Source organism: Elephantulus edwardii, unplaced genomic scaffold (assembly GCF_000299155.1).
Source record: "Elephantulus edwardii isolate Elephantulus edwardi_28Jun2011 unplaced genomic scaffold, EleEdw1.0 scaffold00196, whole genome shotgun sequence".
NCBI lineage: Eukaryota > Metazoa > Chordata > Mammalia > Macroscelidea > Macroscelididae > Elephantulus > Elephantulus edwardii.
Window position 1 is genome coordinate 2,242,657 of NW_006399946.1, and position 17,238 is coordinate 2,259,894.

Sequence of the window (17,238 nt, forward strand, 5' to 3'; positions counted from 1 at the left end):
GAGTACTGAACATACCATGGACTGCTAGGAAAACAAACAGGTTCGTCCTAGAGAGGGTTAAATCAAACTGCTCCTTGGAGGCAAGGCTTCTGAAGAGCTTCGCTGACAAACTTTGGATATGTTGCAAGGAGGAACCAATCCTTGAAGAAGGACATCATGCTTGGGAGGGTGGAGGAACATCGCAGGAGAGGAAGACCCTCTATGAGGTGGACTGATTCAGTGATTGGGGTAATTGGGGTAGGTGTATTGGAGACAGTGAGACTGACACAGGATAGAGCAGGGTTTTGGGCTGTAGAAGATAGAGTTGTTATGAGTTGCAGGTGACTCAATGGCACATAATAATAACAACAACAACAACATCATTTGGTACATAAGTGTTGACCAAAGTTATGTCTTCTTGATCTATTGAGCCTTTAATCAGTATGTTATGCCCTTCCTTATCTTTAATGGTGGTTTTCATTCTGAAATTTATTTTATCAGAGATTAGTTTTGTCACTCCTGCTTTTTTCAGATTGCCATTTGCTTGGTATATTTTTTTTTTTTACCCTTTGATTTTGAGTCTATCTTTCTCTTCCTTTTTTAGATGTGTCTCTTGTAGGTTACATATTGGTGGGCTTTGATTTTTTTATCTATTCTGCTACTCTTTTTCTCTTAATTGGTGCATTTATCCCATTCACATTCACTGTGATTATTGTTGTGCCAAGTTTTACTTTTGCCATGTTTCTTTTTCTGTTGTTTCTGGTTACTATAGTCCATACACTTTCCTTTGGCATCTCCGTGTGAAAGACTTCACTTAAAATTTCTTTTAGTTTTGGTCTTGTTTTCACAAATTCCTGAAGGTCCTTCTCTTTTGCAAAGTATCTAATTTCCCCTTTGAATTTAATAGAGAGGTTTGCTGAATATAGGATCCTTAACTGGCAATTGTTATCTTTCAACTTTCTGGATATAGCATCCCATTGCCTTTTAGCTTGCATCGTTTCTGCTGATAAATCAGAATGTAATCTAATTGTTTCCCCTTTGTAGGTAACTCTTTGGTTTTTCTTGTACTGTTTTTAGAATTCTAGCCTTATGTTTTAATATGGAGAATGTGACAATGATATGTCTGGTGTTTTCCTTTTGGGTCTAGACTATTTGGTGTTCTCTGTGCTCCTTGAATGTGGATTTTCCTAGTCTTCAAAATATCTGGGAAGTTTTCTTCTAGTACTTCTTTCACAATCTTCTCAGTGATATCCCTGTCACTCCCATGTTCTGGAATTCCAGTCATATGTATGTTATTCCATTTGAAGTCATCCCACATAATTCTAATGTTTTCTTCATTTTCTTTTTGTCTCACCTCTGCTTTTTTCCCATGTATGTTTCTGGTGAGGCTCTTGTCTTCCAGCTCACTGACTTTCTGTTCCATTTCTTCGGTTCTACTTTTTTGTCCTACCAGCATGTTGGACACTTCTGCCACATCAGTCTTAATATTCTTGAATGCATTTTCATGCTTTTCTGTTATTTTCAGTACTGAGTTGGCTGTACCGTCTCTATCTTGTGATGATTTTTTAATTTCTTGTGCCTCTTTGTCTGTTCTATCAGTTTTTTTTCATCTTTTGAATTTTTATCCATATCTGTTCAAGTTTCTCCTCATCCCTATATTTCTTCTGGATTGTTGTCTCTGAAGTGTCTGCTATCTTATAGAGTTCCATTGTTTCTTCCCACATTCACATATTTTTCTGTAGCTTATCAAATAACTACATCAGCATATTTCTTTTCATTTTCTCTATCTGGGGTATTCTTTGGGTCTGCTTTTTTAAGAGAAGGGTTATTTTTCCCCCCATAATGGCTGATGTGAATTGTTGCTTTTTTGACATTATGGGAGTCTTTTCTTAGTAGATATTAGGATGTTACAGCTATAAAATTACCCAGGGTACAGCAATGTTTTGTGACGCACCTATATTTTTGTGTTCCCTTCTCACCTCTGTTGGGTACCTAGGACCTTCCTGTTGTTTGAGCTAAGGGGTCAAGATAACAGCAGTTTCCCCCCCAAAGTACATAAATGACCAAGGAGGAAGCCGGTGTTCCCTTCTGGAAGTGGCTTCTTGCCTCCATCGATGTGCCCAGGACCTCCCTGTTGCTTGAGTTAAGGGGTCCCGCATAGTTAAGCTGGTCAGCAGTTTTTTCCCCAAATAACTTTGTCAGCAGCACAAGCAGTGTAGTCCCGCTTTCTGATGCATAGTCAAGTCTGTGAATTTTATGTACAACAGAAACACTATCTACTTCTGTACCATTACACAATTGTTGCATCCACTGTGTAAATTCACTGTGGATCTTCTACTTTTTGCTGGACCACGCCTTAGAAAAAGAGATAAACTGATTAATTGGTTTCTCACTTATTTACTGAAATCTTGAATTTTGTGTAACATCTCATAAGTTTTATGTTGCCTCATCAATTGCGGAAAGATTAAGCCTCAAATGGCTGAGGTCCTTGGAAAACACAATCCCTAATATCACCTTGGAAGAAGCAATTTAATGAGAATGAAAAAGGGATGAATCTGCAAGAATAAGTGATAAAAACTCAACCTTTGTGTAAACCTTCATTTAAAAAAAATCACAATTTTTTCCCAGTCAGTGGCTTCCCTTTTTACCCTACTGGAGAAGTTTTTGGATGTGCATAGGGATTTGAGTCTTAGAAGATCCCATTCATCTATGTTATCTTCTCCTGGTTGTAGGTTTTCCAGGATACTGGGAAGACTGTTTATGTTGTGGATTAGGACTTCTAGTGTTGTTCCTAGCTTTTCTGTAATGAAGTTTATAGTCCTTGGTTTTAGTCCTAGGTCCATGATCCACCTTGAGTTGGTTTTTGTGTATGGAGGGAGGTGTGGGTCTTGCTTGAGTCTTTTGCAGATATTTTTTCCAATTTTGCTAACACCATTTGTTAAAAAGGCTGTCGTTTCCCCACTTCACTGATTTCATCTCCTTGTCAAAAATCAGTTGACCATAGATAGATGGGTTGATCTCTGGATTCTCAATTCTATTCCATTGATCTATGTGTCTGTCATTGTACCAGTACCATGCTGTCTTGACCACTAAGGCAGTGTAGTAGGATTTGAAATCAGGGAGTGAGATACCTCCTACCGTTCTTCTATTCTTAAGGAGTGCTTTGCTTATTCGGGGCTTTTTTCCATTCCATATGAAATTGGAGATTGCCTTTTCCATCTCATTGAAGAATGGGATTGGTATTTGTATTGGGATTGCATTAAATGTGTAAATTGCTTTTGGTAGTATTGCCATTTTCACAACATTGAGTCTTCCTATCCATGAGCAAGGGATATTCTTCCACTTTTCAAGATCTCTTTTTGTTTCTTGTAGTAATGTTTTGTAATTGTCTTGGGAAAGGTCCTTTGTACTTCTGGTTAAATTTATTCCCAAGTATTTAATCTTGTGATTAGCTATTGTGAAAGGTATTGTTTCTCTTAGTTCTGGCTCTGTATTCTTTTTGTCGCTGTAGAGAAATCCAACTGATTTTTGTATGTTGATCTTGAATCCTGCTACTTTGCTGTATTGGTCAACTATGTCCAATAGTTTTCTTGCTGAGTATTTAGGGTTTTCTAAGTATACTATCATGTCATCAGCATAGAGGGATAATTTTACCTCCTCGTTGCCTATTTGGATACCTTTTATTCCCTTCTCTTGTCTTATTGCTATTGCTAAGACTTCCAAAACAATATTGAATAAAAGAGGTGATAGTGGGCATCCTTGCCTAGTTCCTGTTCACAGAGGAGGGAGAAAACTGTTTAAAAGAGATATATGACTAGGTATTTCTGTCATCACAGGAGTCTAGAGCGAGGGCTACATGGTGGAGGGGACCTGGGGGAGGGTTTGTAAAACAATGAAAGAATCTTTTCTTTTACTTTTCCATAATTTTTGACTCATGTACTTATAACTTGTTAGTCAAATTTGTGTCTTCTGGGTTTCAACACCCCCATGATACATCTTCAAAGATATGAACATATATGGCCAAGCACAATCAATAAGAGTGCATCTAAATTCCAAAATCAATCTCCATAATAGTCTATGTGTTTCCTATTGCCAAAGGGGCCCTTTAGAGTAGTGAGAGAAGATCTTCACCCTGAAACCCACAGCGTCCCTTTTCAGCAGGAAGTAGCTAAGAGAATACGCCATCCCCTTTTCCTTATGAATCAGGGTGAAGTCTCTCTCAGGGAGGAGTGATAGGGAATGGCAAAGGACACACCGACAAAGGAGATTAATCACAACTGACTTTGACAAGCACTGTGGCAACTGGACAATTAAAACAGACATTCGGATGGCGGGGAAGAAGAACAAACTGGGGAGGAGGGTGGGGAGAATGGTGCGGCAATGAAGGAGTGAAAGCCCAGAATCCCTGTGAATGTTCATTGAAACAAATAAAATTTAATAATAATAAAAGAAATCACAATTTTATTTTTTTAAAAGAAGCTGGGGAAGTGTCTTAGGCAGGGGAAAAAGTGAAACTTGTTCTTCAGGCTTAGGAAAACAAATGCTGAGCAGGTAGGGTTGTGTTCTTTAGAGGGCTTTCTGAGTTCCAGTGTAGCAGTTACATAGACTTGTTAAATGATTTTGGATTACATTAATTTGAACCTAATTCCATTAAATAGGATTGCTTATTTGAGTTAAGGGGTCTTTTCTGGTGGCTTAGTAGTAAAGAGCTGTGCCGTCACATCCACCAGCTGCTTTGTGAGAGAGAGACAGGCAAGCATGCAATTTATAGCCTCTGAAAACAGATTCTACAGCAGATATTGTCACCTGGTCTTTTTGAATTCTGACTTAGTTCATTTAACTAAATGTGTGCTTCTCCAGTTACACTTTTGATTGTACACAACCTTTGCATACAGATTTCATTTCCTTTCAATTGGTAGAATTATATTGTGTCAACTTGATTACATTTTAGCCAGTGTGGAAGTTTGAGGCCAAAACAGTGTTATTTTTGAAGCATCAAGGAGAAGGAATCAAAACCAGGACCAAATTTTATATTCAAATTGTTTACCTTCCATGCTAGGAACATTCCTAGATCATTACAGTGACCCAAAAGACTTAAATTAATGCACATGATTCTCTTACCGGCAAGAAAATAACACTATGCATTTTCTCATGAATCTAGAAATTAGTGAGACATTTAACCAAATGTCCTTTATTTTCTTGTTATGTAGGTGTATCACTTTGAAAAATATTTGGCATCATGAAAGCTTAGAAGTCTCAAAAAAACCAGAAAAATCGATGTGTGGTAAGACCTCTCCATCTTCACCTATCGCCTCTCTTCCAGTAATCCACTGCCAATATTCTTCAGCATTTTTCTTTAGGGACAGTGTCCTGAAATGATTAGTTTATTATTTTTCCTGTATTTCAATGCTGTTATATAATTTGCCTTTTCCAGGATATACCACTTTAAAATAATGTATTTTATTAATTTTGAAGGTTGGCATGACATCAACTTTGTTCTGGGGATATGTCCAAAGAACATGGTAAAGCATATTGTTTTCATTTATTATCATTATAGCTTCGCATTCAAGAAATTCCCTAAAGGTCTAGGAGATGCCTAGTTGAGGCTGTACTGGATTGTTTGTCCTCTCAGAAATGAACCGATCATCTTGGGTGCTGCTGGGCATTAATTGAGTGGCCACAACAGAATTCTGTTCCAGCCTGTCCATGATGGACAGCCACCTGGAAGTCACAAGGGCACAGGGTTTGCTACAATTCTTCTATGCAGGCCCACAGTTCATAATGTATGCTGCAACTCTCCAATGCAGGCCCAGATGGCTTTTCATGTCTGAGTGAACTGACCTTCTTTCTGTATTATGCACAGTTAGGACTCCAGAAATTGTCTTTTTTCAGTCCAGAATCAACTTGGATTTTATAGAGTTTGATGTCTAGTGCAGCACAATTTCCATGGTTACTCAAAGAACAAACTTTCCGAATCTGACCTTTGTCAGCCTTAACTAGAAGTGATGAAATCTAGCAGAGTAAAGCGAGTCAACAAAGTTTGGGAGATCTAGTACTTATTTATCAACTACTGCCACCACATCTTCCATTTACAAGCTGAACTGCCTGCCTATTGCTAGCTTAGGGACAGACAGGCAAGCAACTCTGCACATTAGGGAATATTTTGAGCTAATTATTAATATTATAGGGCTAGTCAGAGATGGCATCTTATTTCTGAGTTAAAATTACTAGACTCTCAAGCCAGAATGACTTTTAAATATATCAAATACTATGACCTCATGCATTGCATGTCATCCCTAAGATACACACACACAGTGTACACAGGTACATACAGTATGTACTATTCATAAGTACGGCATTTTAAAAAATTACAAATGATAAAGCTAAATTTATGTGAATTACAAACCTATCACTTCTGTGGTAAATAACTGAGAATACCTCTTTAACAGTGAATGTAGTTTTTTCCACACAATTTTATTTATATTCTTTCAAAATAGTATTATAATATTAATTCAGTAAATCCACAGGTATTTTTGCTGGAGTATTTTGACATCTTTTTTTAATTAAACTTGGCAGACATTAAGTTAGTATTTTCATTTTTAATCAACTACATGTACCACAACTTAAAAATACAATATAAAGCATTTTTGTTCATAGGACTATTATGAGTCAGAGTAAAAAAAAACCAGCAAAATACTTTGGTATGTCATACCATCCTGATCTTTATAACTTAATGTTGCCCTGAAATGACAGCATTGCATGTTAATTCTTAAGAGCAAGCTTGATGCGGATCTTTAGTATGTTCACTGCTTGCCTTCAGTTCTTCTAGGCTTGCACTGCTGCCAGACTTTACCAGTTTACCAGTGATAAAACTTGGTGTGTGTGTGTGGCACCATTTGTAACAGATCCAAGTAATGTACAGACACAGGCTAATTTATGCCCCTAACGTGTCTTTGAGAAAGAAGTGGAGCCCAGAAGGTCTGGAAAAAGTGGAAAGAGAGACTGCATCAAGCTGTGATATCCTGTAGTAAGAAAACTTGGAACAAAGTGTGAATTGCATAGCAAATCCAGGTATACCAGATGGTTTCAACTGTACTGTTTGATGCTTAACACCATATCTTGACTCTGTATGCTCCATTTTGGTTTATGAGGGTTGCTAGGAGTGCCTTATGCTATCTTTTAACCACATATATGAGAACCAGGGGCCCATACACAGGAAGCTGTGGAATGACCATCTCTTACTGACACAGCCTTGTCTGACTGTAGCATGTCATCTTTTCTCTATTGAGAGAACATGGAAGAAACACAGGTTCTAGAACCATCCAGAGATCAACATTTAACAAAAACCAAAGATCTCTGTTCTTAGCAAGTTAAAATAACAATTTTAAAAATAGTCAAAATCACTTAGAAATTTTAATTACAAGGATTTTTGCATTCAACACTTCTGAAATATAAGTTTTGACCCTTCCCTTTTTCTGTATAAAGGCTAGAAAGGTGCCTTAATGAAACCTTGTGCCTTTTCATATGCACATATCCACAGTCCAAGTTTCTTTCTTATGAAAGGGTATTCTGAACACAGTCCCAAATAAATTTTGTATTGGGATCCTAGGTTGTAAAACTTAGAGAGCAAAACGAAGACAGGAAGTAACTCTAATAAAAAAAGCAGTAAAAGCTATATTTTTATCTTTGTTTCTTCTAAGTTAAACTCAGAAATAAAATTATGAGGAAAAATTAAAAACGGCTTAGCTTTCACCCATCCTCTCCCAGCAAACACACTAGCCAGAAACTTTGTGCAGTTTTAAAGTGCAGTGACTACTTGGAGTCACTCAGGCCAGGAAGTAGTAGCTCAGGAACAGCCCAGACTGGACGAAGTTTAAAGCAGACTTCGGACAAGCACTGCTCATGACTCAGGGGCTGGAAGGGAAGAAGATGGGTGGGGGAAGGGAAGACAACAATTCTCAGACATTTAAATGTATCGAGAAAAAAACATATCCTTTTTTTGTAAGGAGAATCTGTAAATTATGAGGAATCCTGGCTTGGAAAAATAAGACTTTTTAGAAAGTTCTATCTGAAAATGTTCCAATGAAGCATAGTCCAAAAACAGGTGAGTGCAGGAAAGTAGGCAGGGAAGTTCTGATCCTGCGAGGCCCCACTTCCATAAGGGTGGGCTCTGTGTTCTTCAGTCAAGTCTTCAGCCCTTGGTGCAGATGAGGCACACTGCACCAAGGGCATCTGGTAAGATGTGGCTCTCTTCTCTGGCCTGTCAGGACTAGACCCATCACTAGGCCTCTGGCCATTGAATAAGAGGTACCTGCCCTGGGTATCCTGTTCCATCTTGAATATCTCATACTCTGTATGGGGCAGTTTGATGCCGAGGGCCACACAGCCATTGGTGTGTGTCACATCCTGTTGAATGCCCACCTGCCAGGAGCCTTCAGCACCGCACTCGTTCCCGCTGAAGACATTGAGGAGCGATGCTGTGGCGGCATCCATGGGTGTGACCTTCATGTGGTTCACTGCAGAGAGAAAGGAGACCATCACTGACTCTGAACACAACACAACAAGAGTCGGCTAAGCAAATTCTGGAGGCAACAGGGCTAGATAAGACTTCCTTTTTAAAGCCAGCCACAAACTGACCAAGCATGCTGCCCCCAAGCCATATGACCAGGCAAACAGATGTGGCAAGAGTTCAACACATCTGTTTGAATGGTGGTCATACTCAAGATATTAGAGTTTTGATCAGAAAAAATAATCTATCCCGTCTATGTTTAAATGTTGAACCCAGACTATAGTGATAGACTATGTCTGCTCCTATGAAATAAAACCAAAGCACATGGTGGGAACAACTCTTTGGGCTTCACAAAATAAATGAAAGCTGGAATTTTGTTTTTATCAAAGGTTTGAAAATCTTTAAAAGTTTAGACTAGTTAACATTCTTGCTAATTAGAAAATGCCTATAAATCCAGCTTTCAAAAGAAATTAAGCTGTAAGTAAAAAAAAAAAAAAAAAAAAAAAAGAAATGGCAGCCTTTCTAGATTAGTTCCTCTGAGGATTTTCCCAGGGTACTAAATCGTACATATAGCACAAGATACGTAAGAAGGTATCTTGTTGGTGTAGTATTAGTAAAGATTTTTCTTTTCTTCTTTCTTGGGTCTTTCAAAGGTTCAGTCTTCTGGGAACAAGCCCTCCTTCTGCATGGTCCCTCCCTGCGACCTACTGGGCTACTGACAAAAGTCATGTTAAACCGACTGAACCTGAAACAAATCTTATCTACACCTTATGTCTTACTGTAACCATGAGAGGGTTGAGATATTTTTGTGAAGATGTTCAAGTTGGTTTTGGGGTTTAAAAAGAAAAAAATCTGGCACCAGAAATCATTATACTTTCCTAAGTACTCAAACTACTAACCCAAAGCCTCGAGGTTTGAGCCCCCTCAGAGGTGCCCTGAAAGAAAGGCCAAGGTCTGCTTTCCAAAGGTCACAGTGAAAACACTATGCAACAGTTTTAGCCTGCACGCCTGAGGTCACCAGGCATCAAATCAACTCAACAGAAAATGGTTAGACCCCATTGCTGATGATAGCTTAATTCATCTCATCCCTTATCCACATCACTTTGATGACCAGCTCCTAGCATAAATATCCCCAAGGAAGCCTTCTCTCCTTCAACATGGTACATGACAAGCTCAGGACTATGGTTGTTAGCTCTGAGCATCTCAAGTATAAAGCCAACTGTGTCCTCATGGACTGCTAAATGCAAGTAAATGTTATCCCAGGGGTGGTGAATTTGCCATCAATTCTGTATGAGAAAGGAAGCATGTAAACTGTATTTTTCCTAGGAATTCTACCCAATGCTTAATCTTTAATGTTTCATGTTATTTATGTGATGCAGTAACACAAGCCTGATCCTGGAAGTGTGTAGGGACTTGTATTTGAGGCTATCTACCCATCCTGGATCTGGGTCAAGAAGTTAGAGCGTGTTTTGAACAAAGGGCTTGGGGCAAGAAACATTCTTTCTCTTGGGCTTGGCCTCTACACGAATATCACAAGTCACTCAGGATTTCTCAGTCCTTAGGCTGCATCACCTGGGATCTGGGACTCACCTTTGAACACAAACTCTGTGCCTCCCATGACATGGGTGGAGTGCACTCCCCGGCTGTAGCGCCCTCTGGCGTAGATAGTGAAGGTGGGGTGCTTACAGATGGGGTCGGAGTAATGGTAGTAGTGGCCCTCCCAGGTGTTGTTGTTGTCGTGGAATATGAAATGGCGAGTGAGGAAGAGGACCTCAGGGCGTACCTCACAGCGCTGGCTCACCCACTCCCCATGCAGGCCAATGGTCAGGTCAGCCTTTGGGGGCAGGATTGGGGGATGGTGCTCATCTGAGCGGTAGATGATACGGCAGGCAATGCAGGCATGGTCGTGGTTCTGAAGCCAAGAAAGAAACATACTTAGAGATTTCCCTTCACAGGAAAACATACTACCTTTGCAGTGGGGCTCCTGGCCAGGTAGCAGAGGTCCCAGGTCACCTCCACTGGTAACTGGAGGATACCTAAGAAACAACAGGAGACAGGCTTGGGCACACAGACCATAGTGAATGAGCGCTGGTGTCTCCACGTGTGTGAGTGCGCATGTGTACGCATTCGCAAGCACACGCGATGTTTTACTGACTTGACAGACTTTCCTGGAAGGGGTTGACGCAGTGACTGTAACAATAGGCTGGAGAGTATTAGAGATGGTGAGGATGGCACAGGATAGGGCAAAGTTCAGATCTACTGTTTATAGGGTACACAGTCACTTCATCAGCACCTAAAGACATAATAACAGCTTTCAGGAAGTCTCTGGTGACATATATGATTAATATACTTGGTTACTCATCAGCAGGTTGGAGGTTTGCGTCTACTCAGAGGAACCCCGGCAGGCTTATCTAGTGATAGAAACTTCCAAACCTCAGCCACCGACAACCATGTGTGGCTCGGTTCTAACACGCTTGGGTATCATGAGTGGGAACCATACCCCTGTCAGCAGGTTAGATGGCCCTGCTCTGAAGTAAAAACTAATTGGAATCCTATCATGTTTTCAGCACACACACTTAATTTCCAAAATCAATGGCAGCCCTCTAATTGCTGGGAGCGAGAACATTGTCTACTGAAGACAGGGAGCCTGCTCAGAGGAGAGCTGGAGGCAGTTTGCAGTCTGCATAGCAGGAGGCAGGCAGCACTCCATCTTTTTTCTGCCTGCTAGGCTTCAAGGTTTACAGATGCTCAATTCATTTCCTGCTTTTACAGCTTTGGGTATTTAATAAGTGTAAGACAGGTGCTGATCTACATTTCAGGAGATGAACTAGTGCTTTTGTAGCATTCAGATGGGCCACCATAATCTCATGTCATGCAAATAATTGCATTAAACGTGAGTATGTAGTTTACCTGGAGAGCTTCAAACCTGTTGCTGTGCAGTTGAATCCCTTTAACATTGTGACCTTGTATGTGTCAGATGACAGCTAAACTCCATGGGGTTTCAATGAGCATGATTTTATGGAAGTAGGTCAATTGGCCTTGCTTCTGTTTTACTCCTAGATGGATGTTAACATTTAGCCTTTGATTAGTAATTTGGGTATAAACCATTCGTCCCTACCAAGTGCTTGGAAGGGTGTCCAAAAATCTAGGCCTGGAAGTCAGAAGCCCTGTTGTTGGACCTACCATTCTATTATCTATAGCTACCTGACCCAAATTACAAGACAGCTCTGATCCCGGAGTGGGGACAACCTTATTGCTGTTCTCTCCCTATCATACAAATCATCACAAGAGCCAACCAGGCTAAAAAAACACCTGGTCAAACTAAAAGTATAATGTAAATGTGATGAAGGTGAGGCAGGGAAGGTGGTAAACAGCTCAGTGTTCAAAGAGGCAGCTGAGCTGTAATCAAGACAAGCACTAAGCTCCAGGTCCAGTGTCCACAAAGGACAGCTCCCACGGACACTGCCACACAGGCACTCACTGTTCTGGATGCCAAGTGTTTTCCAGGAATTGTTCTCTAAAGTCAGTGATCTAAAACATCTAGGATCTTTTTGTTTTCAGTACTCATTTGACTTGATCTTATTATCAGTTGTATTAAAATGTCACTTGATCTTATTATCAGCTGCATCTATTGATTGATTTGTTTTGGGTCCTGGATTTTTCAAGAAGGGCAGGGGAAAGAGGAGTGGCCTTATTATTGCCATATTTTGTGTTCTCAAAACTTAAAAGTAGATAAGTTAGGCAGTTACTTTAATTACATGAACTTAGAACTGCAATTGGTGAAAGAGAATGTTTCCTATTCAAACATAATTTTTGGCTTGTAAGGACACCAAAATTCACTGCTGCTCGCTGCTTTGTAGTAGCCACCTGTTTGCCAACAAAGGGTTCTGATTGCACAAGACTTGTCCTGCATCTGCGGTGAGAGTGTGCTGCTGTCTTCAAGTTACAATGAATGGAAATCACCAGTACATAGCCCATTAGAGCTGTCATCAATTGCAGCACAGAAAGAGATGGCTCCGGCAGGTCCTAGTACGAGGTCCATGCCCACTCTTTTAGCAGCACCTATTATTGAGACTCTACCCTTATCAACAGTCATCAACCTTGGACAAGCTTATCTCTCAAATTAAATTTTCTCATTTATACAATGGAGGTCACTTAAGGATGGCTTGATGGTTCCCTTTCAGGGAACCTACAGCCATAGGGCCTAATAGTAAGATGCTCCATGGGAGAAGGATGGGCAATCTCCTCTCATGGGATTAACTGCCTCTGAAAACCTACTGGAGAGTCAGCTATGGGTTAGTTTTGACTCCATGCTACACAACAACAGAGCCATTGTGGAGAGGGAGTTTTCTCACTTATTTTAGCCATCTTCCCAGAAAGGAAGAAACCACTTTTTATGATCTTGCTATTGATTTCACATGCAAGCCAAGATTCTACTGAAGATTATCCAAAAATGACTGAAACAGCACATCAGCAGAGAGCTACCAGAAGTCCAAGCTGGGATTCGAAGGGGTGGTGGTACTAGGGATATTGTAGCTAATGTTAGATGTATCTTAGCTGAAAGCAGGGAATACCAGAGGAATGTCTATCTGTGTTTCATTGATTAGGCAAAGGTGTTTGACTGTGTGGATCATAAAAAACTGTGGCTGACTCTGAGAAGAATGGGAATCCCAAAACACTTGATCGTTCTAATGTGAAACCTATACTTGGACTAAGAGGCAGTCATCAGAACAGAGCAAGGAAACACTACATGGTTCAAAATTGGGAAGGGCATACACCAGAGATGTGTCCTGTCTCCATACCTTTTCAACCTGTATGCAGAACAGATTTATCAGGGAGGCTGGGCCCTATGAGGAGAAATGTGGCATCAGGATTGGTGGAAGATCTATCAACAATCTGCATTATGCAGATGACACAACCCTGCTTGCTGAAACTGAGGAGGACCTGAAGCACTTGCTTCAGAGGGTCAAGGACTGCAGCCTTCAATATGGACTGAGGCTCAATATCAAGAAGACAAGATTCTCACCACTTGACCAGATGGCAACCTCAGGATGGATGGTGAAGAGACTGAGATTGTTCATAGCTTTAGTTTGCTTGGCTCCACAGTCTACATTCTTGGCAACAGCAGCCAGGAAATTAAAAGGCATATTGCCATTGGAAAGTCTGCTGTTAGGGACCTCTCCAAAGTACTGAAGAGCAATGGTGTCTCTCTGGAGACTAAGGTGTGTCTGATACAGGCCATGGTTTTTGCATTCACTTGTTATGCATGAGAGAGTTGGACAATGGCTAGGGAGGATAGAAGAAGAATTGATGCCTTTGAGTTGTAGTGCTGGAGAAGAGGACTGAGTGTACCATGGAAAAAACAAACAGATTTATCTTAGAGAGGGTTAAACCAGGCTGCTCCTTGGAGGCAAGGATTCTGAGCTCCGTCTGACATACTTTGGACATGTTGTGATGAGGGACTGGTCCTTGGAGAGGGACATCATGCTTGGGAGGGTGGAGGGACAGTGCAGGAGGGAAAGGCCCTTTATGAGGTGGATTGATTCAGGGACTGGGGTAATCGGGATGGGTGTGTTGGAGACAGTGTGATTGGCACAGGACAGAGAAGAGTTTAGGGTCGCCATGAGTCGCAAGCGACTCAACAGCACATAACAAAAACAAATGAATAAACATAAGAGAGGCAAGTGTGAAAAAAGATAAGATTATTCAAAAGCATTATTTCTTAGGTTAAAATTTTGTCCAAGGAGGAGAAATGAGAACAGATAATGGAAACTTCTTTTAAAGTTTTGTTCCAAGAAATAACCAAGGGATAAAGGCCACACTAATTTTTTCAGGGAGCTGTGCTGGCCTCGTGGGTAGAGTTGTGCTGAGAACCCAAGGATGATCTCTCACTGAAAGGCCTCCTGGAGGACCAGCTAGGAGTTGGCTCTGACTCGACTGCAAGGAGTTTGAGCTGTGAATTAAATATTTTTCAGAGGAAACTGTCAAGGCCAATGATCAATGTTAAAGATTTATTTTCACAACTATCCCTGCCATGTGTTTAGTTAAATTTCCTGTAGCAATTTCTAGATCTGTCTGTACCCTTTTGGATCTTTCTCACTTCTTTATAGTTATCTGCGGCAAATACCAAATAATTATTCATTTTTTAAAATGTCTCATAAGGTCCTGAAGAGATGCACTGGCAGAAATACTGAAAGCTCTAATTTGGTATTTAAAAAGATTATTAGAATAAGCTACCACTTACAACACATCATGAAGGTTGATCTGCATTGCAAGATAGATGTTGGGTATTATTTTAGACGGTATGGATTCTGGGTCACTCAGTCACCTATGAGGGATCACAATTTCACTTTTCAGAAAGAAGGGAAAAGCAAAGTTGCATCTACACATGCTGTTTGCGTCTCCCCAACTGTAGCTCCAGGAATCCCTCACCAGCAGCTCCTGAAATCTAAATGCTCATTAGGAGGTGAGGTAGTTAATGCCATCACCATGGCCAGGTACCAACTTTACTTGCTGGTCACCTGCTGGCTAGGTGGTGGGTACCTACCAAAAGACTCAGAAGGTCTTACAGAGACTCACAGGAAGACTCCATAGTGGTGACTCATGACCTGGGGAAAAAAACATTCATTATGGTGTCCAGGTCCAGTAAAATGGTGAGAGAAAGCAAAAAGCATGGATGGCTGATTCCCCATGTTCTGTATTTGGTTATTGAACACTGGGAGGGAAAGCAAAGTCAACTGAAAACTCTTCTGTATGAGGAAGGATGGAGCGGATCTTCAGGAGCAACCTTGTGCTTCTGAAAATGGGTTCCCTAAGAAGTTTAATCAGTTGCCATGAATTCAGTTCCAACTCTTGGTAAACCCATCCATGTCAGTGTGGAACTGCACTCCGTAATTGCATAAGATATTCAATGGCTGACTTTTTTGGTCACCCTCTTCCTCCTTTTTCTAACTTCTTACTGTGAAGTTATATACTGTAAAGTCTATAGAGAAGACTGGCTTCTTATTTAACAATTTAGAGACACTTTGCTTCCTGATATTAGCTGAAATCCACTCAACCTAACAGAACTCTTGCTACTTTGTCTCATGCTGACCATTTCTAGTCATCGTTTCTTTTCAATGACTTCCTGCCTTCTGAGCTCTATCCCTGGGTGATGCTGCCTTTATGTGGCTAACTGCACTAGGTAGTATGCACTCCCCCAATACTGACCTTCTAGATCTGTCTACTATTTGCCTGAGAGTTGAACCACTGGGGTGAACTCAGTTCTAGGCTTAACTGAGGGAGTTCCAACCATCTCTGTCAGACTAGTAAATCTGGCCCTGTTTGTTTAATTTTGAGGATTTTGTTTGTTTTTTAATTTTGAAGATCCCTCCCTATTTTTCTTCTACCTGATGCAGGACTTTCTATTGTGACCATTACAGAGCGGTTAACAGTAATGGCCAGGCACCATCTATCTAGTTCATTTGGTTTCAGGGTCATGGAGGCTGAGGCTTGTATGGTCTTTGGTCCTTTGCACTTTATGTGTCCTTGGGTTTTGTTACTCTTCTTTGCTCTGGACAGGAAGAGACAAATAATGGCAGTTTGCTAGTCTTCTAGACTCCAGTCATTCCACACCCAGGAATGGTGCAGAACATAAGTCTCTATGGACTATGTTATGACAACTGACCTTGATGTCTCCTAAAACTATGGGCCTGAGTCTTCTGACCTGGAGACTCACTCCCGCAAAATACTTTGTTTTGGCTTAGAAGTACTCTAACTTTGCCCCTGATTAAGTCTATTATATACATGGATATGTTTAAAGCACATAAAAATAAGTATGCCTGCTAAATATACACACACACACACACACATACAGCTGTGCGCGTAGCCTTGTTCAATTGCCCACATACCTATTCATCTTGCCTGTCTGCCTATGCATCTATCTACCTGTAGATTAATGTTTGCTATTACTGACAATGTAGGATTATGTCTTTACCTTGACACCTGTGTCTTTTCCTTTAAGTGATATTGTGATCAACTCCTATTTGAATATTGTTTTTACCTTCCCCCGAATTAATACATGTCTCTAACCTAGTTTGTGATTTTTCTGCTTTCTTCCTTCCCATTTATGGTAAACACTTATTTCTGTGTGTAAATCTAGGCTTTATTTTGTATAATGTTGTTGTTGTTTATTGTAGTTGGAATTGACTTACGGCTGACTCTAGAGTAGGTATTCAGAGGCAATTAATTGCATGAGAGGAGAAAGCCCATTCTTCTCCTGCAGAATGGCTAGTGTTCTCGAACTACAAGCCTTCGGGATTACAGTGCAGTTTCTTGCCACTAGGCTACTAGTGTGAGCTGGTAAGTTTTTCTTCTTTTATGACATTGGACCGTGTGGATCACAACAAACGGTAGCTGACTTTAGAAGAATGAGAATCCCAAAACACTTGATTGTGCTTATGTAAAACCTATACTTGGACCAGGAAGCAGTGCTCAGAACAGAGCAAAGAAACACTACAGGGCTTAAAACTGGGAAGAATATAAGCCAGAGATGTATCCTATCTCCACAATTTTTCAATCTACATGTGGAAGAGATCATCTGAGAAGGCTGGGCTCTATGAGGAGGAATGTGGCATTACTACTGGAGGAAGACTCATCAACAACCTGCATGACACAGATGACACAAAACCTTGCTTGCTGAAACTAAGGAGGGCCTGAGGCGTTTGTTGCAGAAGATCAAGGACTGCAGCCTTCAATATGGATTGGAGCTC

General features: G+C 40.6%; 1 protein-coding gene across 1 annotated transcript in view; it reads right to left on the reverse strand.

The window, feature by feature from the left end:
- Window positions 1-8,043: 8,043 nt before the first annotated feature.
- Window positions 8,044-17,238, reverse strand: part of APCDD1 (adenomatosis polyposis coli down-regulated 1) — a 41,153-nt gene continuing 31,958 nt past the window's right edge. The window contains exons 4-5 of the mRNA XM_006897026.1: window positions 10,079-10,400; window positions 8,044-8,495 (exon numbers count right to left, since the gene is read on the reverse strand). Coding sequence (XP_006897088.1) covers window positions 8,044-8,495; window positions 10,079-10,400 — 774 coding nt within the window. The remainder of the gene's footprint in view (window positions 8,496-10,078; window positions 10,401-17,238) is intronic.